The sequence below is a fragment of the Penicillium canescens genome (genome assembly GCF_028828765.1).
Source record: "Penicillium canescens strain IBT 15451 chromosome Unknown utg000008l_segment0_segment0, whole genome shotgun sequence".
Lineage (NCBI taxonomy): Eukaryota > Fungi > Ascomycota > Eurotiomycetes > Eurotiales > Aspergillaceae > Penicillium > Penicillium canescens.
Window position 1 is genome coordinate 520,159 of NW_026703970.1, and position 26,647 is coordinate 546,805.

The following is a 26,647-nucleotide window of genomic DNA, read 5'->3' on the forward strand; positions in this document are numbered from 1 at the left end:
TTCCCCCTTGTTGATTGGTTCTGATCCCACCCCTGATTGGACTGGATTTTCTTCTTTTCTTTTCTTTCCCTTACTATGCCCTGAAATACTCTGATTTTTTCTTTTTAAGTATATCAATGTGTCATTGAGGTTTTACTTTCCTTCTAGATTTTTTTTCCTTTTATCATTTCAGGGTTTTGATGTCCCAAGTCCACGGGTCGCGGATGACTCATAACCCTAGGGTTCTGGCCCATTCCGGGTGATCGATCGAGGCCGACGTCATCACTGCACGTGACATGATGTGTACACATATATTCAGCTGACCATGTACAGAGTAGTTCTATACTTCAGGGGGTCTATGGGGGTATTGCCTTTGGACTGCCAATTGCGTATGCTGCACCTGGACCCTTACAGATTAGGCAGAGGAACGTCTTTCACATGATTCGCGCGTTCGACCCTCATACATTTGGTGTCAAATGTTCGCCCAATGATGTTTCATCTTACTACAAGTATGGTTTATTAGTGCTTGATCACTTTTAAATGGCTCAGGCTTGTTTGGAAGTGTGCGCAGGTAGTTCCAGTATATGTCTGGCTTCGTAGATGATGTCTTATTGTTTTCGTGGATCTTTTTTACCTCTTCCTTACACATTCTAGACCCATATGTTGGGTGTACAAATTTCTGTCGTGTAAGCTAAGAGCAACAACGGTTCGAGATCAAGTAACCTCCAAAACAAGAAAGGTTTACTAAAGGCACCAAGTTATTTAAAGGCAAGTAGTATAGAATGTGAAGAGCTTTATCGTGGAAAGCTTCAAGGTTGTGGGACAGGAGGACCACTCCGGCTTGGTGGAGATATACTAGTCGATCCACGGACATATCGGAAATCACAGATATTGCACCTGCAGTACTCATAGAGGGATAAGCCACACTTCACACGGCATAACATATTATCCTCCAGAGTGGAACACTATCTCAAGTCCACTCCCTTCTATGTAAGGGTCTCGTGTCGGCTATAACGTCAAATCCGTTTCATACACAGGGATGAAATATATCCAACCAAAATAGATTCGGCAGGTGTAGGACTTCGCCTCCTGACTGACAACTGTCAAGGCGCATCAAACGCTAAAGTTGTCCTGAGTAGCTAACCCCACGGTCGTTTGCTTTCTTGTTCACATTTGGCTACACATCCCACCCAGATCCTCATGTGTTTGTGAACAGACCCACTCTTTGTCACAGCTCTTTTTCTGTCTCAAATAAATTATTTCGATTGCTATTATGCTAACCACTATACTGTATAATTAGGCAGAATTCAGAGTTGAGCCTCGAGTTCTGACTAAGGTATACCTCGATGCCAGCCTAGGCCATCTTGGGACTAGCGTCTCCAGTCTCCACCCGAACATTTTTTTTCCTTGTCGGCATCAACTGCGCAACCAATCCTCAACCCCAACTGTTTTCTTTAGGGGAGAAAAAGACGGTCATATTGGGTATTCACTGTCTCTCTTCTGACCGGGTTCATTGAATCTATCCTACCAAGCCTCAACCCTGAGGTAAAAAGACTATCGCTAAAATGGGAAAGAAGTCGTCTCGCCCGTCGAGCAAGGTCGCCTCGGCCGCCGCGTCGCCAGCATCAGGTCTGATGCAAGCCGGAAGCAAGTCCTCTATATTGCGAGCTGCTTTCTCTCCGTCGGAGTACCAATTGGCCCTGTTTGCGTCCGTCATTCAAGGCCTCGATGCGCAGCATATCCGAATTCACGACACAAACACAGGACGTCTCCAGTGTGAGCATGCTTTGGGGCCGAAGGAAACGGTGACTTCTCTGGATTGGGGATACTATGGTGGCTCAGGCAAGGGCCGTGACCAGTCCAAGAAGAAGCGGAAGCGTGGCTCCGACGTCAACGGAGCTATCGATGGCCTGGACCAGGGTGATATCGTGGTCGCATTTGGCACAAGCACATCAGACATCCGCATGTACTCGCCATCCGAGGACAAGGTTGTCGGGACTCTGACCGGCGCGCACGAGAAGGGAATCAAGGATTTCAAGTTCACAGCTGACCGCCCCGGTCAAGAGGCATGGAGTATCGGCGGAGACAACAAGCTCGTCCAGTGGGACCTGCGCACCGGACAAAGCATCAAGTACGATTATATCTTCCATGGAATATTTGGGACTCTTAAACTAATAATGTGTTAGGACGATTCACCTCCCTGCATCCTCCGTCTTCTCTGCTCTCTCCCGCCCTGTTCCCTCGAACCTCCCTCTTATCTGCGCATCCCAGACCCCGTACTTAATAGATGCCGAAAACGCCGACGAGTCCCCGGTCCAGTTCCCTGCCATGCGCAATCCTATCCACACCGTCGTCTCCTCCTCTTCAGAGTCTGCTGGTGAGGGATTTTTCCTCGCCTCCGATGGTGACCGCTTCATCAACGTCTTTGATGCCGCTACTCAGAAGCTTGTTCGGAACCTTGTTGCCGAGCAGGATGTTTCATCTGTTTCCCTGCACACGGATGGCAATTTCACCCCGGAGAAGCAAATTCTTGCCGCCATCACCGAGGATGGTACCATTGAACTTTTCTCCAAGCCTTTTGTCCAGCCGCACAATGCGCCCGCCGCCAGCGCCAAGGCAAGCCGCAAGCAGATGACCCAAAAGGCGAACGCAGCTCTCAAGATCACGCATACCGCATCTTCAAGCGCCTGTGTACCAGTTATCTCTATTTCGTTCCAGGATCCCAACATTGTTGTTGCATACGCAGAGGGTGGTGTGGTCCCCGTTTTCGAGCGCGTCAAGTTCCTCGATGAGAACTCTGAAGAGCTCGCTTTCACCGGAACCAAGACTGTGACGAAGACCAAGTCCAGCTCAGCACTTTCGTCGGTCACTACAAATGGTGCCAAGAACTCTGCCGAGAGCCGCGTTGATGAGACCCGTATGGTCGTGGAACAAGGCAACCTGGTCGATAACGATGTAGAGATGGAGGACTCCCGGCAAGACGCCGATTCCGAATCTGGCAGCGAGGAGGACTCAGACGATGAGGACAACAAGAAGTCCAAGGCTTCTTCCGAAAAAAAGACAAAGCCCACCAAGCAGGTTGCAGCAACTGAGGATGTTGAGATGCAGAACGCATCTGAGGAAGAGGAAGAGGAAGAGGAGGAAGGCGCCGAGCCATCATTTGGAGAGCTCCTGCGCGCAAACTCAGGCCAGGAAGTCGACGTTGAGGCTGAGCTTGAGGATGATGTCCTGATGGGCGCATTGGTTCCTGGCAAGCCCAAGGCTGCCGTGCAACAGATTCCCACGGGTGTTTCGCTCGCGACCGTTCTCACTCAGTCCCTCAAGACCAACGACAGTGGTATGCTCGAGTCTTGCTTCCACACAAGTGACACCTCTATCATCCGCACTACCATCCAGCGCCTCGATTCCTCTCTCGCCGCCAATCTGCTCCAGAAGCTCGCTGAACGCCTCGCCTCTCGGCCCGGTCGCTACGGCCACCTTCTCGTGTGGGTGCAGTGGACCTGCGTCGCCCATGGCGGTGCTTTGGCCGGTCACCCCGATCTACTGAAGCGCATGGCCACTCTTTATAAGGTTATGGACCAGCGCTCTTCTAGCCTGCCATCCCTGCTCCTCCTCAAGGGTAAGCTGGACATGCTCGATGCTCAATTGGGCCTACGTCAATCGATCCGCGGCGGAGACGAGGGTATGGACAGCGAGGACGAGGACAATGTCATCTACGTCGAGGGTCAGGACGACTTCGAGGACAGCGAGACCGAAGCCAAGACTCCCCGCACAAAGTCAATACGCGACCAGGTATACGATGAGGACGAGTCCATGATGAACGGCATTGACGACTCCGAAGACGAGGAGGATGGCAGTGACGACGAGGACGACGACGAAGAGCCCATTCTGGATATCGAGGCCGCAGAGTCCGTCGGCTCATCTGATGCCGAGGAATCGCTCGAGGAGAACGAGGATGATGACGATGACGATGTCGACAGCGATGGTTCAATGGTTGACTTCATCGCCGATACGGAAGAAGACGAGTCTGACGACGGCGCTGCACAGGCGGCCCCGCCACCAAAGAAGAGCAAGACATCCGGCAAGAAGAGCAAGGGTGGCAAGAAATAAGTGTGTCTTTCTCAACTGTACGAATTTAGAGATGGAAGGGGTAACGGTCTTCAAAAGAACATATTCATTTTTTCGATGCATCTGACCAATGTGGTCTGCATTTCCTTTTCTTGTTTTATCTACTGCTTTCGATATCTTATGCGTCTACCGAGCGCCTCTGCGTCTCTATCAACAATGTCTATTCAATCTATCTCTCCGTCTCCGATATCTTCGATTTAGCTAGGTATCCAGGTATCCAGGTATCTTTATCGCTTAGTCCAACAACTCATCTCCATGACACGCTCCTTCATGCAGCACCCGATGGCCAGGTATTCCGTCCTCCCCAAGAGGAACCTGCAACGCAACAGTCCTCTCCTTGGAGGGGTAGACAGTATAATGGCCCAATGCACTGACATCAGCAGTATCAAGCGCTAGAATGGCACCATTCTTCCCACCCTCAATCCAAGCCTCGACAGTCGAGTTGGGTAAAGTGATATGCGCCAAGCCAGAAAGGAAAACCACCCATCTATAAAGCAGTGATCAGCAAGGTATAGACCAAACAACATATCCACCTAACACAAGCATCACCCATATACAACTCCCACCCGCATCAATACCAATCTAAATATAAAGAAAAAGAAAAACTCACTGCAAGGCAGGCGCATTATGTCTCTCGCCATCAAACTCCGCCGGTATAGCCGTAAACGAAGCATTTCCCTGCGCAACGCCCATATCAAGAACCGACGAACCCGACGTCCCCGCCTGCGCAGAAGTCTCAAAACCAGGCTGCAGAGCCCAGCATTCTAGCGTGGAGCGGTTGTGGCGCGCGCCGAGGACGGTTACGTTGAGGGTGGAGCCGAGGGTTGGATCGGCTTGGCTGGCGCTTGCTAGGGGGAGGAGGGTGAGGATGGTTGAGAGGCGCATTTTGGGGACTGTGGTTGGGATTGAGGGATTGGAGGTGCGACCAGAGGGTGAACTGGAATTGGGAGAGTGGGAAGAGCTGGGTTCGATTGTTGGAGAGCTTGTCGATGGGTGGAGTGGGATCTGCGGTTTTGGGGATCTTTGGCTGGTGCTGGTGAGGACGCTAATGTATGTAGCTGAGATGTTGGTTTTCTGCAGAATTCGGTTTGAATGTGGGATTTGTTAATTTAGTTACTCTGGGATGGTAGAGAGATAGCTGAGCTTGGGTTGATGTGTTGTTTACTTCTTGGGATTCTATGTTTATATGTTTTAGGTGCACTATAAAGTCATGGATATATATGTAGTCTACCTTCATATGGTTGCCTCGATACTTTCTTGGCCGTATACTGACCAAAATTTTTGCATTTCGATTCATTCAGCCTATAATATATATATCATGAGTCTCTCCATCCAGTCTCTCTTATACTTATATTTCGCCACAAATAACATTAGAGAATAAGATTGTTTCTTTCTATGTGAGATGCACAAATATATCATACAACAATTATATACTCCGCGAAATCCGGTGAACTAGAATTACGTCCTACAGGCTATAGAGAATTCAAAAACAAACGGTACCTAGTGAAAGAACGCAAAAATCCATTTCACCAGAACATAGAAAGATAAAGCTGGTAACGCCGAGTCTCTGCAGCAAAGCTAGTAAATATATAGGTTGCTAATGATAGTGCTGGACACCAGCCAAAGAAGAAAAAGAAGTACTAGCGAATGACTTCTCCACCAGACTTCTCAATGCCCTCCATGCCCTCAAGGATATCGCTGCCTCCCAAAAGCCCACAAGCAGAGCCAGTGGTTGTCCGCCTTCCAGTCCAAACCTCATGAAACTTGACAGTCTGATCACTAGACGCCACAATGATACATCCCTCTTCCATAGTTCGCGTACACCACATTCCACCCTCTTTCTCCTTTGGACTCACCATCCGTGACTCCGTCCTGCGCCCGCGAGCCCGGAATTCTCGAGCCGGAGATCGTGAGCGCCCCAATGAAGGTGACCGTGAAGAAGACGAAGTATCTGGTCTGTCCAACAAAACACTGGGTGGGTGGTGGAGCCTTCCTGGGTATCGAACTGCCCACAGAGCTCGTCCGCAATCGATGTTGGCAGGTGGATCAGGTCCATCCCAGCTGGCTCCATAGGGACCCCATGGAATGACAGCTATCTGTGCGCAGCTGGGCCAGGCGAAGACGGCGATTCGGAATGGGTGATCGGGCTGTGAATAACCGAAAGTAGCAGCGATCTCGCGTCGAGTTTGACTCCAGATCAGACTGGTAACCTGGGCAAATACGTTGATTGTTGCTAAACAGGCTCCGCTCCGGGTGTGATAGAAGTGGATGGCGCGGTCATTCGTGCCTCCTCCGGTTGCGAGAAGAGATGATTGCCATGGCGCGAAAGCAATTGCCTTGACAGCCGCTGAATGCAGGAGGCGATGCTTTTGACGATTGTAAGGGACCAGAATTGTGCGTCCACTTCCAGAAATCAGTGTTCCCGCGTTGCTCAAGAGCGGAGTTGTGACTTGGGGTCTTATAGGAGGAGGATTGACCCATGATGGGAAAAAGTGATTCATAGCAGTCTGTCTACGGAACAGTCGTCTTGTAGCTGTACCCAGGGCGAGGTACGGAAAGGCGCCGAGGCTGAACTGACTTGGAGAATCAGGCGGCGTCACGGGTGAGCCTGCGTGGTCCAAAGGCTGTATTGGGACGATCTCGCCCATTTCAAACAAGAGACAGGTATTGTCATTACCGCCCGTGGCCAAATATCTGTCATCGGGTGACCAGGCCAGTCCACAGATCTGCTGGGTATGAGCACAAATCTTGGCAAGTAGAGTCATGGATCCGTTCCATTTCCACTCGGCTCTGTCCTTGGCGTCTGGCCACTCCACTGAGTAGTACCAAACGTTGCCAAAATCATCACCAGCGGCTAGCTCTTCCGTCTCAACTTCCTTATGGATGAATCGTTCAGAAGGTCTCCGAGATGTTTTCTGCTTGAATGCCACGCATGCAATGCTGTTGGGATGACTGATCTCGAACCGAACATCCGCTTCAAAGGTACTCCATAAAGAGAGCTGGCCAGACCGACGAGCTACCGCAAGGATACTTCTCCCACCAATATCGGATGAAAATGACAAAGAAGTCACATAATTTGAGTGGTGCAAGTCTGGGAAGGGCGGATAATCCACCCCTCGGCCTTCTGACCAAAGAAAAACTCTATGACCAAGGCCCACTGCCAGAATCCCAGAAGTAAATGAGTATGCCAGTGTACTGCAATAGAAGTCATCTCGAAGAAAGGGAGCATCCAGTATGCGAAAGGGCTTTGGTGGAACAACCTCCTTCTTGTCACGGACTGTAGGCCCTGCGATCAGTTGCAATGTTAGTTTTGCCAGTGGTCAGTAACTGCTGTAGGAATGTCGGTGAATTTCACTCATTCGGTTCCCAAGTATGGGCTTATATGTTAGATATATTCCTGTTAAATAGTAGTATATCTCGAAGTCAAGCAGGGGTCGGGGACGACAATTGCAAGTGCATTTGCTTACAATGCTCCCTTTCCACTTTCTTCCATGCATTGTCCTTCCAAACGAATGGAGAGAGTCGTTCGTAATATGGAGATGCTGGGCTGAGCGGAGCCTCGAAACATGGTAGGAAAGTGCCGAGGAGTCTGGTGGTCGGGTCTATATCCAACGCAAGCGCAAGCCTCGACTCATGTTTTTCCTCTTCATCAAACTTCGGCTTTTGGGGTAAAAATCGGGCCACGTAGTTTGGTGCAGTTGGTCCACTCCCCGTGACGATTGATGTGTCGCCAGGAGCAGTAGAAAGGGGGCCTCCGAGAACTGCAGATGCTCCACCCACATTCCAAACTGCTCCAGCGCTGACTTGTCTCAATGTTTCATCTGGGATATTGCGTCCTGAAAATATAAGGTCGTTGACTAGATGGGGCCGTTGACGTGGGGCTTGCTGCAATCGAGTTGGTTGCTGCGGTCTGGGAATGGTTGGAAGTCTGTGTGGATTTGATGGCAGAAACGGATCATCGCCAGGTGGACACCTTCGTAAAAGCTTCTCCCGAGATGAAAGACGAAGCGGGTGTTTGGCCACGCGAAATGCTGCTGAGCTAGACTCCGCAAAGTCTCGTTTTGGGATGAATCTATCCGGTGATATGGAGCTCCCGAAGGGGCTTCGTACTGCAGGTGTACTTGGAGCATATCTAACTCTGCTGCGTCCTCTCTCAGGAGATGATGATCGATTTTCCTTGAAACGAGGAGCAGGTATGGCAATGGCTGGGAGCTTTGTTTTGCCGGACAACAATGGAGAAGTAGGTGTTTCAAAGAATGGCAGATTTAAGGTGGCAAACTCGGTTAACCTGGTCGACCCGCTGTCCCTGGGAGACTCAGATCGAGAACGTGAAGTCAACGGAATAGTATGAGTGCCTATTGGAGAAACTTCCCGGAAGGATTGACAAGGCAAATCCACCATAATTTGGATGAAGGTGAATAATCTGCGATAGATAACGACCTTAAGCTAGGAAATGAGTGTATGAGAAGGCCTCTTCTAAGGCAGCACGTTAAAAAGAGAACTGGCAATGAAGCAGTCAAAGTCCAAAAGTAGAAAGAGACCACTAGGTCACGTGAATAGACATTGATATTATATAACCAGTGACGAGTTTCGCCTGAGGCAGCACAAGATTCCCTCTGCGGCATAGATGGGACAAACCTCACAACTCCATACCTTTGTTCATTTCTTAATATCAAACTTGCAAAGTATTGAAAATGCCTAGTGTGCGCTCAACTCTCCACATCCATGTCCATGGCACTGGGCTAATGATCCTAGCATGGTGTCCCGCGGTACAAACCCGTTGAGAAGTCACCTGAAGCACGCCAGCAAGAGCAGGAGAAGATAGCAAAATACCAAGATCTTGAGCGCTTGGTCTCTAAAAAGGTGCCCATTTACTGAACGCTGAGAGGCAATCAGAGGCTGACAAGATTAGGTGGCCGAGCAAGAATACACAATCGACACATTGCAGAAGATCTCTGAGCTACTGTCCAGCAATCCAGAATATTATACAGCCTGGAACTATCGCCGGAAGGTCCTGCAGCACCAATTTGCCCAAGCAGGAGGATCAGATGAGGCTACTAATTCGATCACACAGTTGATCGAGAATGATCTACAGTTCCTGCTGCCCCTCCTGCGTAGCTTTCCCAAATGCTACTGGATCTGGAACTACCGTCTATGGCTGCTAGATGAGGCACGCCGCTTACTATCTCTCCCCGAAGCCCGGCAAATCTGGCAGGAAGAGCTCGCCCTTGTGGGCAAGATGTTGACCCTCGACAGTCGTAACTTCCACGGGTGGGGGTACAGACGTTTCGTGGTTGAGACCTTGAAGGAGCTTGGCACGGCAGAAGAAGCGAAGAACCTGACCCAGAAGGAATTCGAGTATGCGAAGAAGATGATCGGCGCGAATCTTTCCAACTTTTCTGCGTGGCACTACCGAACCAAGCTTATCCAGCGGCTTTTGGATGAGCAAGGTGCCAACGATGACGATCGGAGAAAGATGTTAGATGATGGTTGGTCGATCGATTACCAGAATGCAGGATGGGATGCTAATGAATATATAGAGCTATCACTTATCCACCAGGCTTTTATCGACCCTTATGACCAGTCGCTTTGGTTTTACCATCAAAATCTCATGAGTGTGTTTGACGCGTCGATGGCCGAACGCACCATGGCGCCCAATCTGAGTGCCTCCGACCGGTTGGAGTATCTCAGAAATGAGATTGAAGAACTTCAAGAGATGTTGGATGGGGCTGAAGACTGCAAATACATCTACCAGGCCTTGATCGACTGCACACTTCTTGCATCCAAGGTGGAAGGCAACTTATCGCAAGAAGACCGGGGTCAGATTCTGAGCTGGCTCTCAGAAGTGAAGAAGCTAGATCCATTACGACGACAACGATGGCTTGATTTTGAAAAGGGCCTATGAAGGAGTTATAGATGCGTCTTGGCGATCTGTTTACAACCCCCTTGACCCCTTTTATTAGACTTTGCCACCTGTATAGAGGAATTCAAAACCCGGCATAACAAGATAAGACATAACATAGTGTAGTTCATTATAAGTTATCTGTATATTTGTATGTTTGTACATGCAGGCGCATTCCAACGTCCGATCGACAGCTCCGCATTTCTCGGGCGCCAATCAGCATTTGTGTACTTGGCCTCGAATTGAACACTTGAAACTGACAACCCCAAATTCCGTCCACTTCACCTCATTCCTTCTCCTACACATCTCTGATCTCCATACCAGCTCGTTGGGCCTCAGTTTCAGTCTTATGGGTTACGTCTTCTGATTGTGAGGTCACCATCTCGAGAGAGAGCTATATCCGAGATGTCTTCCAACCGCCACAGTCCAACTGAATACGAAGGGGTGAGTGAACGATGAGAATCCTCACAATGTACCTTTGCATGAGCTTATCTCCCATCTATGTAGGAGTCGTTCGCCAACGCCCTCGAAACCGCCCAGATCCAGGACAACCTCAATGTCGAAATCCCCAGGTCCACCTCCACTCGATCTCTAACTGACAGTCCACCAATCGGCACAATCACATCGCCAGAAACGACGGAGAAACCTCCGCTTCCTTCTGAATCGCAGGACGAAAAGAAGGACGAGGTTGTCGACCAGAGTGGCGAGGAGCAGGGGGGACAGAACAACAAGAAGAACAAGAAGAACAAGAAAAAGGAGAAGGACGAAAGAATTGATGGGAATGAAACCAACGACGACGCAAACACCGTGACAGATGAGACCTACGATGCGGACGTGCCGGAGCAAGGATCCGAGGTTACTCAGACCGAGGAGGTAGGAGAGGTTGACAAGGAGGGACACGACGAGATGGCTCCTCACAAGTCACCTCTACTCACATCCCACCGTCTCTCAACCGCGTCGTCGCTGGACGAAGTGAACCTAATGAACAGCAAGGACGACGAACTGACAGACAAGGGGCCAAGCCCAAGAGACAAGACGAACTCACCCCCGGTACCTCCCAAGGACGACACAGCCCCGCAGAGCTCCGGCTTGATGGGACTGTCAGGAGCTCTTCCCTCGCTGCCATGGGGAGCTCCTCCAGTGAACAAGAACCCTCCCCCCGCACCGCCACCACCCCCTACCCGCAAGCCCAGCGGTCCATTCGCATGGTTCTCTCGAAGCTCATCCGGGCCAAAGGACGTCAAATCGCCCCAATCGGCCGCCAGTCGGCGCAACACTGGGACCTCTGTGTCGACCCTCGCCAGCAACCTAGAAGTTCGCGATGGTGACGATGTGTCGAGCATCGGCTCTAAGAAGCCGAGACGGAACAGCTTGAAGGATCAATTCAAGATGCTGCGCTTGCGCGAGGAGAACCATGTGCCAGAGGTCGACGAGGCGAGCCTGCGATCGGGCCAGGCTAGCATCAGCCATGCTGGAGCTAGTCCTCCTATCATTCGTGAGGAAGGAGAGGACGGCATCCTAGCCGCCCCAGCAGAGCCTCACTCGGCGACAACACTGCACCCCAGAACGGGGTCTGTGTCTGATGCCTCCACGCCGGTCGATTGGGAGATGTGGCAGCAGCTCGTGAACAATGGACCACAGGCACTGGCCAGCTCCGAGGAACTAAACGCGGCCATCAAACGCGGTATTCCACAAACGATCCGAGGAGTGATCTGGCAGATCCTGGCCGATTGCCAGACAGCCGAGTTGGAGGACGTATACCGAGAGCTTGTGGCACGGGGAACGACACACGATAAGGACGGACGAACATTAACAGGCGCCGAAACCACGTCCTCGCGCTCATCAGTTCGCTCTGAATCTGGGTCACGGTCAAGCAGCGCTGCTCCTAGTCCATCCCACGAGGCGGACCCCGATAAACTGGCCAAGGAACAGGCTTCCAGCGAGGCCGAGCGAGCGAAGAAGGCCAAGAGCGATGTTGTTGCCTTGCAGAAGCTGGAGAAGACTATTCGACGGGATCTGGGTGCTCGCACAAGCTATGCGAAATATTTCGTCTCGCAGGGTAGTCAGGAGGGCCTCTTTGGGCTGTGCAAGGCGTACGCTTTGTATGATGAAGGTGTTGGATATGCGCAAGGCATGAACTTTATTGCCATGCCCTTACTGTTTAATGTGAGTATCCCCTGGTCTGGGTGTCGTTTGAGATTGTTGACTAACGTGATATGCAGATGGACGAGGTTGATGCCTTTGCGATGCTCGTGAAGCTGATGAACAAGTATTCTCTGCGAGATATGTTCATTCAGGATATGCCCGGGCTTCACCGTAGCCTGTACCAATTCGAGCGACTCCTGGAAGACCTGGAGCCTGCTCTGTACTGCCACCTTCGGCGCCGCGGAGTACCTCCCCAGCTATATGCCACGCAGTGGTTCTTGACACTGTTCGCGTACCGATTCCCGTTGCAGCTGGTTCTTCGCATTTATGATTTAATCTTTGAAGAAGGGTTGGAGAGCACAATCCTCAAATTTGGTATTGCAATCATGAAACGCAATGCCGAGACTCTTCTCGAGATGAAGGATATGAGTGTGCTCACAACTTTCTTGAAGGAACGTCTCTTCGACGCCTACATTGATAAACAGCCATCCACTTCGTCGATCCTGGAATCAGGCTTCTTCGGCAGCTCCGGTGCTGCTGACAAGGAAGTTTATCGGTCCGACATCTTGGTACAAGATGCTTGTGCAATTCCTCTCACTCCCGAGATGCTTGCCACGTACACCATCGAATGGGAAGAGAAGACACGCGCCGAGAAGGAACGTGAAGCCGAGCTTGAACATCTGCGACATACAGTTAGCACACAAGGCGCACGTGTCCGACTACTCGAGGAACGCGCCGAAGCATCTGATAAGGAGCATGTGCAGTTAGCCTCGGAGCTGGTGCACGTCAAGGTAGAAAACGAGGAGCTGCGCGACCTCACCGATGCCTTGAAGCTACAAGTCAGCGAACTCAAGAACGTGGTCGATAAACAGCCGGCCGAAGTCGAGGAGAAACTCCGAATGGAAATGGAGCGGATCATGAAGCGCAACATCGAAGTGCAAAACGAGAACCGCGCCATGGAGGAATCAATGTCCGAGATGGAGAAGGAATTAGTTGCAACGAAGATGAAGTGGGCAGAGGTAAGAGAAACGTCCTTTTCATTTACATTTTCACTGCGCGAGACAACGACTAATCAATCCCAACACAGATCTCCGAGAACCACGAGACCCTGCGCCAAAAATGGAGTGACCTACGCCGTGCTCTCGACTAATCACTTCATCTCTCCCTCCCCTCCCCTCCCCGGATAAGAACCGGATCTGTATATTTGCAAATGCGACGAGACGGAAGATCTGCGATCCCGTCTCATCGACATTTGACCTCGTCTTATGGGCCGGATTGTTTTGCTGTTTGCCTGTTACCCATTCTGTACTTTGCTTCTTGTTTTGAGCCAATGTTATGATTTGCGTACAACGCCCCTGTTCTTATGACCCTCTTCCATGTTCCATGTTCTCTGACCACTGGAATGCCATTTCTGGAAGGCATCGGTGTTTCCGTGTTGCGTGCAATCATGTCTGCTTTAGTGTGTGTCTTGTATGTTCTAATAAGTTAGAGCAGGGCAGGGCAGGGCTGGGCATACTTGACGTATGCAGTGTACATCAATTGATGGTTCTTCCTTTCGTCTGTCTTTTTGTCTTGTCGTTGGTGGGTATCTCTTTATTGCTACTTACTAGACACACATGTACAATCCCCTCAAACCGAAGAAAAAGCAGGAAAAAAAAGCACAAATAAGAAATAAGAAATATAACAATTCAAATCCAATTACAAAACACTCTCATAAAAACTCGTCAAAACATCCTCCTTAACGGGTCCAGCAACAGCCTTAAGCGCCTTATGAGCCTCACACTCACTATCATAGTACTTCATATCCTCCATAGAAGCAAAAGTAGTCTTGACCGACAAATTGTACCCCTTATTCCTAGGATCGGGAAATGAAGCGCCCGCAGCAGCAGCGACGATGTAAGGCTTGCCGTCCTAAGAGAAAGGAAATATCCGTTAATAACCGTTCGGCTGGTTTCGGATGAACCCGTCTCTACTGTAGTGATAATGTAGAGACATAGCTATCACGAGGAGGCATTCCAGTTGAGTGACATATGCACATACCTTGGTAGCAGTCTTCGCGAGAACCTTGTACTGCTCCAGGACGCGGTCCCGGTCTGCCTCGTTGGGAATCTTGAAGAGGGTGATTCGCTCGATGGGGGCCATTGTGGATGTATGGATCGTTCGGAGGGTACGGAGTATTCGGGGAGGGAGGCGGGACATGGGGATGGCGGGCTTTAAGTATGTCAGAGGTCTGGGGCGGGGAATTACGTGGAGATGGAAGGCATGTTTCTATTCCTTCGGCTCGGATATGAGCTTCGTATTGGTTGTGTAGAATGGGGCTTTGGTCTTTTGATTACCGATTATTCTATCAATTGCGATGATTTGTGAGCATGTCTGTCTCGATTGAGTGTATCTATGTGTTGTAATGTTTGGAGATAGAGCGGAACGTTTATGTTGTAGAGCGCCCAATTCCGCACGGTGATGAGGTTAGAGCCGAGGGCGGAATTGGTTCGGATATCTATACATCCAGGTGGCACACATGCTCAGTTCGACCTTTTGTTTGAATACAAGGGACTTTTCCATAAACCAGCAGTCTGCGCCTTTGTGAATGTCAAACAAATCACAAATTCCCCCGCAGCGCCTGCTCCCTCTCAAACGCCTCGAATAAGCTCTTGAAATTTCCAGCCCCGAACCCATCAAACGAATTCCGCCGAATAACCTCTGTAAACACCGTCGGTCGATCTCCAACATGCTTGGTGAAGATCTGAAGCAAATACCCACGCTCGTCGAAATCAACTAGGATATTCAGCCGCTCCAGCACGTCTACATTCGCATCGAGCGTGTAGGAGACTTGTGAGAGACGCTTTCGTAGATCTGCATAGTATGCAGCTGGCACAGAGAGAAATTGTACACCCCGGGCTTTGAGTTCGGTTACGGCTGTGACGATGTCGTTTGTGCGAAAGGCGATGTGCTGGACTCCGGCTCCGTGGTAGTAATCGACGAATCTATAAGGGTCAGCCAACATCGCCTGGTATAGGGATGAGCGGATACATACTCTTCAATCTGCGACTTTTTCTTGCCAGTTACTGGCTCGTTCATTGGCATTTTGATTGTTTCATTTGGTGAAGCCACCACAATTGACCGCATCGCCGAGTACTCGCTGCACATATCATTGTCGTCGACTGTCCAATAGCGATGAAAGTCGAGACACACTTCGTAACTACACCTCATCACAGTCAGTCCAATTTCCATCAGAAGCCAACCACATATCACTCACTATCGAACAACATGATCCACCCCTCCCCAAGGCTGGTTGCCCACACAATGATCAACCTCAAGAAACTCAATGACTGGCAAAAGCCGCGTAATGGGGTCTTTCTCAGAGATAACTCGATACCCCGGCAAAAACGGCGCATCTACAGAATACCCCTCGCGATTAACAAGCGAGTGCACAGTATCCCCGTACGCCCCAACAGTCGCAGAAACAATCAACCCATGCCCGTCAACAGCAACAATTCGCGGCTCGGAAATAGCACGCGCACTATTCCTAACAGCCCGCCTCCAAACAGCATCAATATCACCAGCAATCCGAAACGCAACATCCTTAACCCCATCGCCATGCGTGGACAGATGCTCATGAATCTCAGCCAACGTCATACGTTCATCATCCGAAGCGCAGCGCAGTACATTATCTTCCACATCCCGCGGCGGGCCACATAATCCCGCGGCGGGCCACATATTGGCCCCGTAAGAACGAACCTGGCAGCCCCATTCGACACGATATAACTGACCATATGGAAAGATCCGTTCTCCGGGCCTCGATACGCTATGGCGCGAAAACCCATGCGCGTGATCCAGTATGAGGCTGTTTGTTTTGGATTACCGACATACCAGTGGATATGGTCAAGCCGATGTATTCAGGGCCCGTTTGGAAGGGATGATAACTTCGTTTTGGGGAATCGTCATTGTTGTGGTTGTCGTCGAGGGTGTCGTCCAACCAGTTCGAATTCAACGGGTGTGGAATTGCGGCCAGGTATTTGTGCGCGATTTGCACGGCTGTTTCAGAGGGAAACCTTAAAAGGAAGAACATAGATTGGCGACATCCTTGATACGTGCCAAACGTGTCACATTCCTTGCCTGTAGATCTGGATAGAGTGCGTTGCCTATCTGATTGTATGAGGCAATGTTGCAGTCATCCATGTGGGTGGAAAGAAGGGTCCATTAACCTTGTTCGAACTCTGGCGTGCCCCGCCAGTATCCAAGCGTGGGTTCAACGCCGTGAAAGCTCGATCCTCGTGGGAGAGGAAAGGGCGTCATGGCCCTGCTCGAACTCTTCAATCCAGGGTCGAGGTGAAGTACCAGCCCTGGCTCTCTTGCTTCAACACAAGCATAGAGAACATCCCCAGATCCCTCCCTGTGGCCCATTGTATACCCCATTGACGATATGATTCCAATTCAATAAGAAACACCCCTCTCAGCCCCCTCAGACATTATTAACAGGCTCCGGCCGACTCTTAAAGAAAATCTTATACCGCACAATCTCAACAACCTCCAGTTCCTCCCCGTAACCCTCCCCTTGGTGCCTCTGCAACACAGCAACCGGCCTCGGCAGTTTCTTAACTTCACCAGTCATACGCTGGTACCGGCCGACATAGAGGTATGCGCGCTTCATCCATTTCGTGTCATCCGGGTTGTGCACCGAGTAGTCCGGGAACATGAGTTTTCCAATTGGGGTTTCGAACACGGAGGCTGGGTCTATGTTGGAATTGGAACTGGGGCTGTCGATCATCTCGTTTTCTTCTTCGTTTGAGGAGGGGACGTTGATTGTGCCTTGGAGTTCGAGAATAGCTAGGCCTGTTGGGGTTTGGAGGAGGGGTGGGAGGGGGTTTTGGGGGTCTGGGGGTTTGTCGCTTTAGTTGTTGATGAAGCTGAGGAGGGGTGTAGTTTTATTGAAGGCATTTTGGGTTGGACTGGTGTGTTGGTGGGTTGGGGTGTGTAATTGTGTAGTAGCTAAGTGGTGAGGCGCGTCGGGTCGCGTTTCGGTCTCCACTGCTTATCGGGTATCAATGCAACTCGAGTATATGGGCTACTCTGCACTCTTTTACCTTGTTTTGTGCTTGGAAAATTGAATTGATATGGAATATGTACATTGATATACTTAAACATTCACTGCCTTTTATCCTTCTTGTTCTCCGTGGTCACTAAGCCAATGCGTGACAGGTCAAGCAGTCCGGGTCGATACATGGCGAGCGATCAGGTTGAATTGGGCCAACACGTTTGGGGCAACCTAAGTCTTACTGACAGGAGCTTGGAGTAGAAGTATCGAAGTATACCCGGAGTTCGACTTGCACTCATTGGAGCGACGCTTCATGTTCTGGAAGACCCAACTCATTCAGCATAAACAGGGATGCGTCTATTTGTTGACGAGGGTAACAAATAGCAAAGTCAGCTTGACATATAGGACATTGATGGAACAAGACAATGGCTGTGATCGACGAGTAACAGCGCTTGTGACAGGGCTTGAAATCGAAGCGCACGTAGCTCGGATGCTTGAGTAGGTAGAAACTGTATATAGATCAGTCGATGTCCTTCAAATGCCAGATCAAAACACATACCTGATGTTCTTTCGAAGGGTATAACCCAACATTGGACGTAGACAGATAGCCGGTGATGGATCAAGACATGCTACTCTTATAGCAAGAATCCTCCAGATTCTGCAAACCCTTGATAGCTTCATTGGCTATATCATCAGCAGTCCCAGCCGGACCCTGCAATTTACCATAGCGGAGGTCACTCATATTCCCAACAGTCGTATTAAGCTGAGCCAAGATACCCGCAGCCTCTTGGTCAATGGCAGAAATCTCATGCTCAATGTTGGTACTGGCAGTCTCCATTGCAGCTAGTAAACTAGCCACCGAATGATAATCTTCCGGTGCGGCAGTCTGTGCCTCACCAAACAGATGGAGATCCATGTCGACCTCGCGCTGCTCATCGCTATTCGAGGCCTCGACTCCAGTGGCAAGAGCGGCTTTAAGCAACTCTGTTCTCTGCTTGTCGCCTTGCTTGATCTCATTGTCGATGTTTTCATTGACTCTGTCCATGTCCTGTTCGCGGACTTGCTGTAGCTCCCGGTACAATGTCCTGATATGCGGATGGTTCCGCAGGCGCTTTGGGAAGAGTTCTGTGAACTTCTGTAGCGACATCACCGTCGGCAGCGGGGCTGGCGAAAGCAGGAAGTTGCTTAGGATGGACTCCTCTGTCGGTGCCATGATGAATGGTGGATGTTTTTCTGCTCTCGTTCAGAGTGGTATTATTGAAGTGTCTGAATAGGCGCGAACCAACGTTTGACGCGAATAGGAGTTCACGTGGCCAAAATGGATAATACGATCAACAGAGCCTCAATCATATAGATCGAACAATGAAGTTATCGTGAATGCAAGCCACAGTAGAAAGTCGATTTTGATGCGCGTTGACGGTTGAGAGTTCCCGCCTTTTTCCTCAAGGGGTCGCGTGTTTCCTCTTCTTTCCTATCCACTCCTCTCGACATCGTCAACCTCATTTCCTTCGCTATCTCCCACTTAATCGTTTCTTCTAATTTTGAGCTGGTCTCTACTCTGACCTAAACTCTGCACTACCTCTTGGCTCAATCTTCATCAAGCCCGACATCTTGTTCTGCAATTGTCGTCGTGCCTGTTCTCTTCTTTGAAGACCCAACGCAACGTTTACTTTCTCTCTAAAGATCAAAAAAAGCATAGTGCTTGAATATTGTGGCCATAGTAGCCCGTGAGTCGTCACTTCACGTCCTTTCCCGCCAGCAAGAAGGTGGGAAGTTCTATTCCGTGCACATTCAAGCCCAGCCAGGGCTCTGAATACATCGCCTGCACGTCAAATCCGCCCATCCATCTTCTTTCTACTTCATTTCGCCATAATGGCACCTTCTATGTACAGCAAGGACGAGAAGGTCCTCTGTTTCCATCATGAAATCCTCTACGATGCCAAGATTCTGGATGTCCGCCACAAAGACCCCAACGACAAGAAAAGTCCGTTTGAGTATCAAGTCCACTACAAGGGCTGGAAAAACACGTAAGTTTGACCTGCCTCACTGTACGCTGGTCTCTTTAATGCTCGTGAATGCCCGTGACTGTTGAGCCTGTCGTCCTATGCGGGATGGCCTGGAGAACTTGACCTCGATCTATAACCCCTCCACCTCATGGACAACCCCCCAGTCTCCATTCACGTGGACCATACTCCTGGAGACATTTCTATCTGCATGACAATCTCAGTTGATGGTTTATCATACTGACATTCGCTAAGATGGGATGACTGGGTCCTAGAAGACCGTCTCCGGAAGCACACAGAAGACAACCGCGAGCTGGCCAACAACCTGCGCCGCGAAGCCGAAGCATCAATCCGCCAGAAAACCACCAAGGCGTCCGCAAAGAAGCGCGCCACTTCCGACCGTAGCTCTGTGCGCGACAGCGAAGAACGCGGCAACTCCGTGCCGGGCCGTGGCACAAAGCGAGCCCGGGACAACGACATCGAAAAGGTAAGCAAAATCCACCCCAATTGACTAATTCAACAATATATCTATTGAAATGGTTCAATACTAACAGCCACACAGGAAGAAAGCTTCAACATGCGCCCCTCAGTCCGCATCGTGATGCCCGACAACTTAAAGTCCCTGCTAGTCGACGACTGGGAACAGGTAACCAAGAACCAATGTGTGGTCTCCTTGCCAGCGCGCAATCCCGTGCGCCAGATCCTGCAGGATTGGTATGAGGAAGAGCAGCCGAAGCGAACCAGCTCGGCGGCTGACCAGGACGTGCTGGAGGAAGTGGTTGCCGGACTCCAGGAGTATTTCGACAAGTGCCTGGACAAGATCCTTCTGTACCGTCATGAGCGTGCGCAGTACCGTGGTCTGCGGAAGAAGTTCGAGGCTGCGACCGGGGAGTTGGCTAACAAGGGGCCTATTGATGTCTATGGAGCTGAGCACTTGATCCGTCTTTTCAGTAAGTTTTGCCTTGTCTTTTGTTTATTTCCCGCTTAGTTTTGAGGGATTCGTTGCTCTTTGGGACGGACATTTGCTAATATCGGCGTCTTTTTCTTGGGATTATAGGCACCATGCCTGAGCTTATTGCTCAGACAAACATGGATATGCAGGCGACTAACCGTCTGCGTGAGGAGATTTCTAAGCTTGCTATGTGGTTGAGCAAGCATTCGGAGAAGTACTTCACCACGCAGTACTTGACCGCGGAGAATACTCACTGAGTACGTCCTGGTTTTTACGTTCTTGTTTCATGATGGACGGGTGGCCTTCCCAGTAATTGATATCAGTTTGAATTTGAATCGAGTAGTGTCCAGCATCCGATTTTGTTTTTACTTTTTGCTTTAGAGTGCGTCGAGATTTGGATCTTTTTCTTCGGCAATCGTATGGTGAGGAAATCGTCACTTCTGTATCTCAGAGAGTGCTGTATGCTCAAAGGACCACAGAACGAAAATAGCAATCAACCATGCAAAGAAGAGACTTAAGCAAACGTACAATGTATCTACATGCCATAAAAGAAGTAATCAATATCAAGAAGGAGATGTATGTATTCTCAACCGGATATCTCAATAGACAACGCAATGAAACCACCACCGCCACAGGCCTAAATCTCTCAAGACCCTCCCCTCAACGATCTCGGATCCAGACATACATGTAGATCCCATCGAACCAAGCTTTCAATCCCACACAACTAAAAAAATTGATCAAATCCCACAATCAACTAAGCAACAAGCTGCCTAGCATCATCAACAGCACACCTCGCCGCCCGCTTAAGCTCACTCTTCCACTCCGCCTCACGCCATTTAGCCCAAGTACTCAGTCCCTCCGGCGGCTGAATACTCAACGTATCATAGCCCTGTTTTATAATGCGGTGGACCTCACGCGGACTGAGATTCTTCTTGCGGATAGAAGGTAAAGGCACAGAGGCCGGTTCATCCGGTTTCGGGCTTACTGCAGCAGCTGCTGCTGCCACCGCCGCAGCATTTGCATTATCACCATCGGAATAGAAAAGCAATGCGTAGAAATGCGTAGAGACGGATTGGAGTGTATCAATTGCAGCAACGTGCTGCTCAATACCCGGCTCAGCTGCCTTGGATGTACTACCTGCACCTGTGAGGGCATACGCAGCACGGAACTTGGAGATGATAGGACCTGTTTCGACGAGTTTGTAGAAGAGGTCATCGTAGGAGGATGGGTCTGGGAGGAAGGTGTCACCGCCTGAGACGCAGAAGGCGATTAGGTCGGCGAGGGAGGATGTTAGGGTTTGGATCTTTGGGTTAATTGTTAGGTCTGCCGCGTAGGTTGTGAGAAAGCGCATTAGGGAGAGCAGGGTGCGCCAGAGCTCGGACCAGTGGTATGTTAGTCTGATTTTGTTTTTGGATAGGTAGGTTAGGAGGCGGAGGGTTATTGCGATTGCGTGGCTGGGTTTTGTTAGCATTTGTTTTACGTATGTATAGGGGAGGGTGTGGGCTTTTACCTGTAGAGATTGACGTCTAGACGTCGGCGGAGGTTGTGGGTGATTGTATCGATCATGATGTCGAATATGATCGCTGCTAGGACTCTGTCTCCGCTGACTACAGGGAGGTAGGGTTGTTTCTGTCTGCAGATGCGGACTTTTCGCTTGCCATCTTCATTGCAGATGTGTTTGCAGATGATTGGGTCCTCGACCAGTATGCGGAGAGTGAACAGGGTAAGCTCAGCGTAGTGTCCAACCCGTGGGGATCGGTATGCATGTTGTAAAAGATATGAGGTCAATGAGAGGAAGCTGGAGAATGGCGATTCTTCCTCATTATTCTCGGATTTCGAATGAACAAGATGATAGCCGAATAGCTTGTTGGCGTTTGTGAAGTCGTATGTTGCCATGAGAATTGCAGCTTCTTGGGCAGGACTGGTACCATGTTAGTCAAATTAATTGATATTAGGGTAGAAGACTTACAGTTCTGCGAAAATTGCTTTCGCTTCTTCCGCGGTAGGTGGGTTAGCCTTCTCTCTAGCACCAGGTGCGAAGGCTCGCAATCCAAAGAAGATCAATGTATTGGTCAAGTTCCAACCCTCCGGGATGTCATCCTGTACGGCAATGTAGCCGTTGCGCAGGCCGCCACAGGCAAGACCAACGCCCTTGGCAATCTTTTGAATGCTTGACTCGTTGACAAAGTCATCAAGCCGGAGCTGGTAAGGATTTTGAAACTCGAATTTGTTGTAGTTTGCCAATAATCCCAAAAGCAGAAATGGGTCGAAGACTTGCATTGGGGTATCAGATTCGGAAACATACTGATTGCTGTTAGTTAGTGCATTATAAAAGTAACAATTGAGAGACGATTTACCTTCATAAGCGATGGGAAAAGATCTCTGTGCGTGAGATAGGATACCAGGCTGGTTTTGTAGGCCCCGCTGGTCATTGCAACGGCCGTCCTGATAGCTTTGAGTCGCACATCGACTAACAAAGACTTAGCTATATGTATTGCAATTGGATCGGATAGGGGAACTCACACCTGCTGCCATTGCGGATAATCCCATCCAAGACGGCCACAAAGTCGGAGATGACATGGTCCACTTCGTCGAGTCCTGCAAGAACAGTGATGACATCTGAGCTGGGGTTTGTGTACTTCTTGCTCAGGATGCTGGTCAAGAAAATTGTCAAGGTCTGGATAATTAAGTTAGGGGCGACTTCTAACAATTCATCATGGGCACTCACATCCAATGCATAAGAATCCGCTGGAGCGACCCCTGCGGCTGCCTCGCGGATAGCACGAGTAAATAACAGCTGAGTTTGGGTCTAACCATTGTGTTAGCCATATGGATTCCTATGTGACAGGTTTCAGCTTGCCTGTAAGCTTAATATGTCATCTGGACTCAAATGGTCTAGAATGGCATGCAGTTGATTCCGGTCCGGAGGGAGCAAGAAGAATTCCCTCCAGAAACCCTCAGAGGGGTCCAAATCCTCTGCATTCTAATGCTCAGGGCAGTGTTAGTATTGCAACTCAATGCATGTTCAGTTGTTCTTACTTTGAGGAGGTTCTCATAGAGCTGCACAATCTTAGGCTTGAAGGACTCAGGTCGACTCTGCTGGGTCAGGGGTGAGGCTTCCATGGTTTAGGCAGGGGCACAGGTGATCTGCAGTTAGATGGCCAGCATCGGGAGAAAAGAGGTTAAATTCAAGAGTCGAGGTCTATTCAAGACCTTGGAGTTCATTGAGCAACCGTCTTGGGCACCAGCCACTTTGTCAGCAGATCCAGCCACATGTCCTTTCTTCCTTTCTACATTGATACTTGGCATTTACAAGTGTTATAGGAATATTGAGTATACAAACTTAGTATGTCTGTCTAGGTACATGTCTAGATAATCGTCATATTCAATTTGATACTAATCCCTGCCACTTAGCTGCATTTGGTGCGGTTGCGGCCTTATGAGGGGTGAGCCAGGCATTCCGAAGAACGGAATCTCCTGTGCCTATTGATGACTCAGCTTCCGAAAAACGCAGTGGTCGACAATAGTCTCAACACTGTGATCTCACTGTGGTCAAGGGAGATGTGAGATATTAAAAAGGATCAGCTGAGTGTCATACTCTCGAGGTCCCCATGTTGAGTCAAAGTAGAAAGGCGAAATCAATGGTGGCGCCATTGTGTGTAGAAACATCTCAATTATGATTGGCTGATTCTGCGTCATGCAACTTGTTTAGGTAATCCTCCCGGGGCCACGGGGGATTCTCAAAACAGTCAGAGATTCTTCCTTCTACTTTGGTCTCTTACACTTCCACCTCCACCACTTCTCTCATACCTAAGGTCTTATGAGTTTATAGCTTTTCTCGTTGAGGTTCACTCTCACTTCACATCGATTGCTCCTCGACCATGAGCTTCTACACCATGCAGCGCTCAGTGACATCATCCGCCACACTCTTCCGATGGGCAAAGCCCTCGGCTGGGCGCCTGCGTACTTTCTCATCATACGGCAACGCACACTTCTCCTCTAAGCGGGACATGCAGACTGCAACGGCCTACCGCCCTCACACCCTCCCCTCTTCTTTCCCGCCTCCCCGAAGCAGCGGTGGCGCCGACACTTCCATTTCCGCTGAATTCCCTCCTTCCGACTCAAAATCATCTCAGGCTACCTTCCAAAGTGGTGCGTCTCCCAATGTGAGCCTACGGGAAGGTGAAGCGCAAAAATCGAAACCTGTTTCCGCTTCCCCGGCCGCACCAAAGACTTCCCCGAAACCCCGTCGTCCACTTCGGCCAAGAAAGGCAGCGATGAAATTGTCTGCGGTGGCCACTGAGCAACTCCGGAAATTGATGGCACAGCCAGAACCCAAGTTTATTCGTGTGGGTGTCAAGAACCGCGGCTGCTCTGGTCTTGCTTACCACCTCGAGTATGTGGAGAAGCCGGGCAAGTTCGATGAAGTTGTTGAGCAGGACGGCGTCAAGGTCCTGATTGACAGCAAGGCCCTCTTCAGCATCATTGGCAGTGAAATGGACTGGCATGAGGATAAGTTGAGCCGACGCTTCGTTTTCCGCAACCCCAACATCAGTAAGTGGCCCGTGCATATGCCATCCCATCACTTGCAGTTTACTAACCCATAACTATAGAGGAAGAATGCGGATGCGGTGAATCCTTCATGGTTTAAGCCTTCATACCGACATGTTTCTTTTACGGGTTCTCTCGGCGTCTTCTTACCAGTGCATCGGATGGCGTTTTCAAAGGGGGTTGGGATACCACAATCACTCTTTTGTTTCAGTACATACGCTTGATACCAGTCGATACATCTCACGTTTTCATACCTTCTGCATTCTTTCTTTCACATTTTCAGTGGCTCTGGCTTGCTTTCTGCTTACAAGTGAGCTTTGTCATAGAGACAGACCTCATTGCTATTGTTTTCCTTTGTTGCTGGACGTTCTTTTTCGAAATCCTGCTACATCAGCCATCTGATATCCTGAAATATCTTTCTGTACAACGCATAGATTAGTCCAAGGACAATGATGACATGTCAAATACAACTAAGAAACTTACAACAAACTCTACATAAATACGTCATATCTTGTAGATTACTTCACTTCTTAACGTCCATCTATATTTATATCTGAACAGTTTATCTTAATGGTCTAGAAGGTGTCACATGACGGGATATGCTGGGGTCCGAGGCGCGGAATGGGGTAATCACCGCATCTCCAACATCGCCTTACAGCCCAACACAACCACCTTCTACAATTCATATGAACCTCATTCAAACACCATGGCATCACCCTTCCTCACACCCCACACAATAAGCGACAAACCCCCAGACCTCCTCATAACAGTCCGCTTCTCCGCCTCAATCCCAGATCTCCAACTCGACGTGCCAGCCCCAGAATCCACAACAGGCGCAGGCCTAAAGCAATTAATCCGAGCCGAGTTGCCCCCGGATCTCTCATCACACCGACTCCGCCTCATCTACGCCGGCCGCGGTCTAGAAGATACATCCGCCTTAACAGTCTCGCTCAAGCTTCCGCCATCCCCGAGCCGCAGTCCGAGCCCCGCATTAGAATCAGAAGACCAAAGTGAAGCAGCAACCGATAATGGCCTTGACAAGGACAAGGGCAAGCAGCCAGTGCGGGATACACGCCCGCGGCTCTACATTCACTGCTCAATAGGCGACATCGCACTCTCAGAATCCGATCTAGCCAGCGAAGCAGCGGTTGCTTCAACGCTCCTCCTCCAGAAAAGAAAAGAGAAGGCATCCAAGGATGCTGCGTCGACTCTATTCCCCCGCTCTGGGCAATCCCAATCACAGCCCCAATCCCAAGCCCAAGCCCAGCAACACACACCCTCCCATACAACAACACCCGCACCCCGCGGCTTCGACCGTCTTCTCTCAGCCGGATTCACCGCGGCCGAAGTCACAGCCCTACGTTCCCAATTCCTAGCCGTGCAATCCGTATCACATACGCGTGACACAATGCCTACGGGTGATCAGCTGCGCGATCTTGAAGATCGGTGGATGGATGAGGGGTCGACGGCGGCGGCTGTGGCTGGTGGTGGGGAGGGGATTGGCGGTGGAGATGATGATGGGGGCATCGGGGCTGGGTCGCGCGAGGCGATAGATGATATGCTGTGGGGGGCTGTTATGGGGTTCTTTTGGCCTATTGGGTGTGCTATGTGGTTGAGGAGGGAGGAGGGGGTTTGGAGTTGGAGGAAGGGAGTTGCTGTTTTTGTGGGAGTTGTTGTTAATGCTGCTTTTGGGATGATGAGGATTATAGGGTAGATGTGGATGTGGAGAGGTGGATTGGGTTGGATGTTGGATTGTTCTTGGGATTTGATTTTGCGTTTATGAGATACCCCCATTTTGAAGTTATTGTGTTTGTTGAATCATATGGACTCGGAAGTGCTGTTTGTTGGATTAGAGATCGTGTGTCTAGCTAGAGACTAGGCTTTGGGGCTGTATCAAGTCTCGCCGGATGCTATCATACAAATGGCAAAGATGCGATAGAGACAAAGCGTCT

At 50.0% G+C, this 26,647-nt stretch overlaps 13 protein-coding genes across 13 annotated transcripts; 6 read left to right on the top strand and 7 right to left on the bottom strand.

The window, feature by feature from the left end:
- Positions 1-1,544: 1,544 nt before the first annotated feature.
- N7446_011072 (WD40 repeat domain-containing protein) lies at positions 1,545-4,089 on the top strand (the record flags this gene model as incomplete). The annotated part of the gene is made up of 2 exons (XM_058519814.1): positions 1,545-2,110; positions 2,166-4,089. 2 exons carry the CDS (start codon positions 1,545-1,547, stop codon positions 4,087-4,089), a joined length of 2,490 nt encoding a protein of 829 aa, XP_058367338.1.
- A 252-nt stretch (positions 4,090-4,341) lies between these two features.
- On the bottom strand, positions 4,342-4,992 carry N7446_011073 (uncharacterized protein; the record flags this gene model as incomplete). The annotated part of the gene is made up of 2 exons (XM_058519815.1): positions 4,342-4,594; positions 4,718-4,992. The coding sequence occupies 2 exons, from the start codon at positions 4,990-4,992 to the stop codon at positions 4,342-4,344; spliced, it is 528 nt and encodes a 175-aa protein (XP_058367339.1).
- A 755-nt stretch (positions 4,993-5,747) lies between these two features.
- N7446_011074 (WD40 repeat domain-containing protein) lies at positions 5,748-7,466 on the bottom strand (the record flags this gene model as incomplete). Its single annotated transcript, XM_058519816.1, has 2 exons — positions 5,748-7,393; positions 7,463-7,466. 2 exons carry the CDS (start codon positions 7,464-7,466, stop codon positions 5,748-5,750), a joined length of 1,650 nt encoding a protein of 549 aa, XP_058367340.1.
- A 1,335-nt stretch (positions 7,467-8,801) lies between these two features.
- On the top strand, positions 8,802-10,012 carry N7446_011075 (Rab geranylgeranyltransferase BET4; the record flags this gene model as incomplete). Its single annotated transcript, XM_058519817.1, has 4 exons — positions 8,802-8,810; positions 8,863-8,970; positions 9,020-9,596; positions 9,648-10,012. The coding sequence occupies 4 exons, from the start codon at positions 8,802-8,804 to the stop codon at positions 10,010-10,012; spliced, it is 1,059 nt and encodes a 352-aa protein (XP_058367341.1).
- A 402-nt stretch (positions 10,013-10,414) lies between these two features.
- Positions 10,415-13,304, top strand: N7446_011076 (putative GTPase activating protein (Gyp5); the record flags this gene model as incomplete). The annotated part of the gene is made up of 4 exons (XM_058519818.1): positions 10,415-10,453; positions 10,517-12,175; positions 12,232-13,173; positions 13,242-13,304. 4 exons carry the CDS (start codon positions 10,415-10,417, stop codon positions 13,302-13,304), a joined length of 2,703 nt encoding a protein of 900 aa, XP_058367342.1.
- A 439-nt stretch (positions 13,305-13,743) lies between these two features.
- On the bottom strand, positions 13,744-14,372 carry N7446_011077 (Dabb family protein). Its single transcript, XM_058519819.1, has 2 exons — positions 14,195-14,372; positions 13,744-14,065 (listed from the first exon to the last, which is right to left on the bottom strand). The coding sequence occupies exons 1-2, from the start codon at positions 14,351-14,353 to the stop codon at positions 13,853-13,855; spliced, it is 372 nt and encodes a 123-aa protein (XP_058367343.1). The 5' UTR covers positions 14,354-14,372; the 3' UTR covers positions 13,744-13,852.
- A 381-nt stretch (positions 14,373-14,753) lies between these two features.
- On the bottom strand, positions 14,754-15,871 carry N7446_011078 (uncharacterized protein; the record flags this gene model as incomplete). The annotated part of the gene is made up of 3 exons (XM_058519820.1): positions 14,754-15,138; positions 15,189-15,353; positions 15,411-15,871. 3 exons carry the CDS (start codon positions 15,869-15,871, stop codon positions 14,754-14,756), a joined length of 1,011 nt encoding a protein of 336 aa, XP_058367344.1.
- A 745-nt stretch (positions 15,872-16,616) lies between these two features.
- Positions 16,617-17,780, bottom strand: N7446_011079 (Ctf8 family protein; the record flags this gene model as incomplete). Its single annotated transcript, XM_058519821.1, has 4 exons — positions 16,617-17,029; positions 17,432-17,507; positions 17,671-17,698; positions 17,749-17,780. The coding sequence occupies 4 exons, from the start codon at positions 17,778-17,780 to the stop codon at positions 16,617-16,619; spliced, it is 549 nt and encodes a 182-aa protein (XP_058367345.1).
- Positions 17,781-17,808: 28 nt separating this feature from the next.
- Positions 17,809-18,402, bottom strand: N7446_011080 (Cnl2/NKP2 family protein; the record flags this gene model as incomplete). Its single annotated transcript, XM_058519822.1, has 1 exon — positions 17,809-18,402. One exon carries the CDS (start codon positions 18,400-18,402, stop codon positions 17,809-17,811), a length of 594 nt encoding a protein of 197 aa, XP_058367346.1.
- A 473-nt stretch (positions 18,403-18,875) lies between these two features.
- On the top strand, positions 18,876-20,517 carry N7446_011081 (uncharacterized protein). Its single transcript, XM_058519823.1, has 4 exons — positions 18,876-19,216; positions 19,448-19,679; positions 19,755-20,142; positions 20,250-20,517. Exons 1-4 carry the CDS (start codon positions 19,062-19,064, stop codon positions 20,399-20,401), a joined length of 927 nt encoding a protein of 308 aa, XP_058367347.1. The 5' UTR covers positions 18,876-19,061; the 3' UTR covers positions 20,402-20,517.
- A 381-nt stretch (positions 20,518-20,898) lies between these two features.
- Positions 20,899-23,332, bottom strand: N7446_011082 (ARMH3 family protein; the record flags this gene model as incomplete). Its single annotated transcript, XM_058519824.1, has 8 exons — positions 23,184-23,332; positions 23,005-23,127; positions 22,873-22,953; positions 22,668-22,821; positions 22,502-22,614; positions 22,114-22,448; positions 21,655-22,065; positions 20,899-21,598 (listed from the first exon to the last, which is right to left on the bottom strand). The coding sequence occupies exons 1-8, from the start codon at positions 23,265-23,267 to the stop codon at positions 20,899-20,901; spliced, it is 2,001 nt and encodes a 666-aa protein (XP_058367348.1). The 5' UTR covers positions 23,268-23,332.
- A 693-nt stretch (positions 23,333-24,025) lies between these two features.
- Positions 24,026-24,795, top strand: isa1 (Fe-binding Fe/S cluster assembly protein ISA1; the record flags this gene model as incomplete). Its single annotated transcript, XM_058519825.1, has 2 exons — positions 24,026-24,698; positions 24,758-24,795. 2 exons carry the CDS (start codon positions 24,026-24,028, stop codon positions 24,793-24,795), a joined length of 711 nt encoding a protein of 236 aa, XP_058367349.1.
- Positions 24,796-25,401: 606 nt separating this feature from the next.
- N7446_011084 (DSC3 family protein) lies at positions 25,402-26,409 on the top strand (the record flags this gene model as incomplete). Its single annotated transcript, XM_058519826.1, has 1 exon — positions 25,402-26,409. One exon carries the CDS (start codon positions 25,402-25,404, stop codon positions 26,407-26,409), a length of 1,008 nt encoding a protein of 335 aa, XP_058367350.1.
- Between the last annotated feature and the right edge of the window lie 238 nt (positions 26,410-26,647).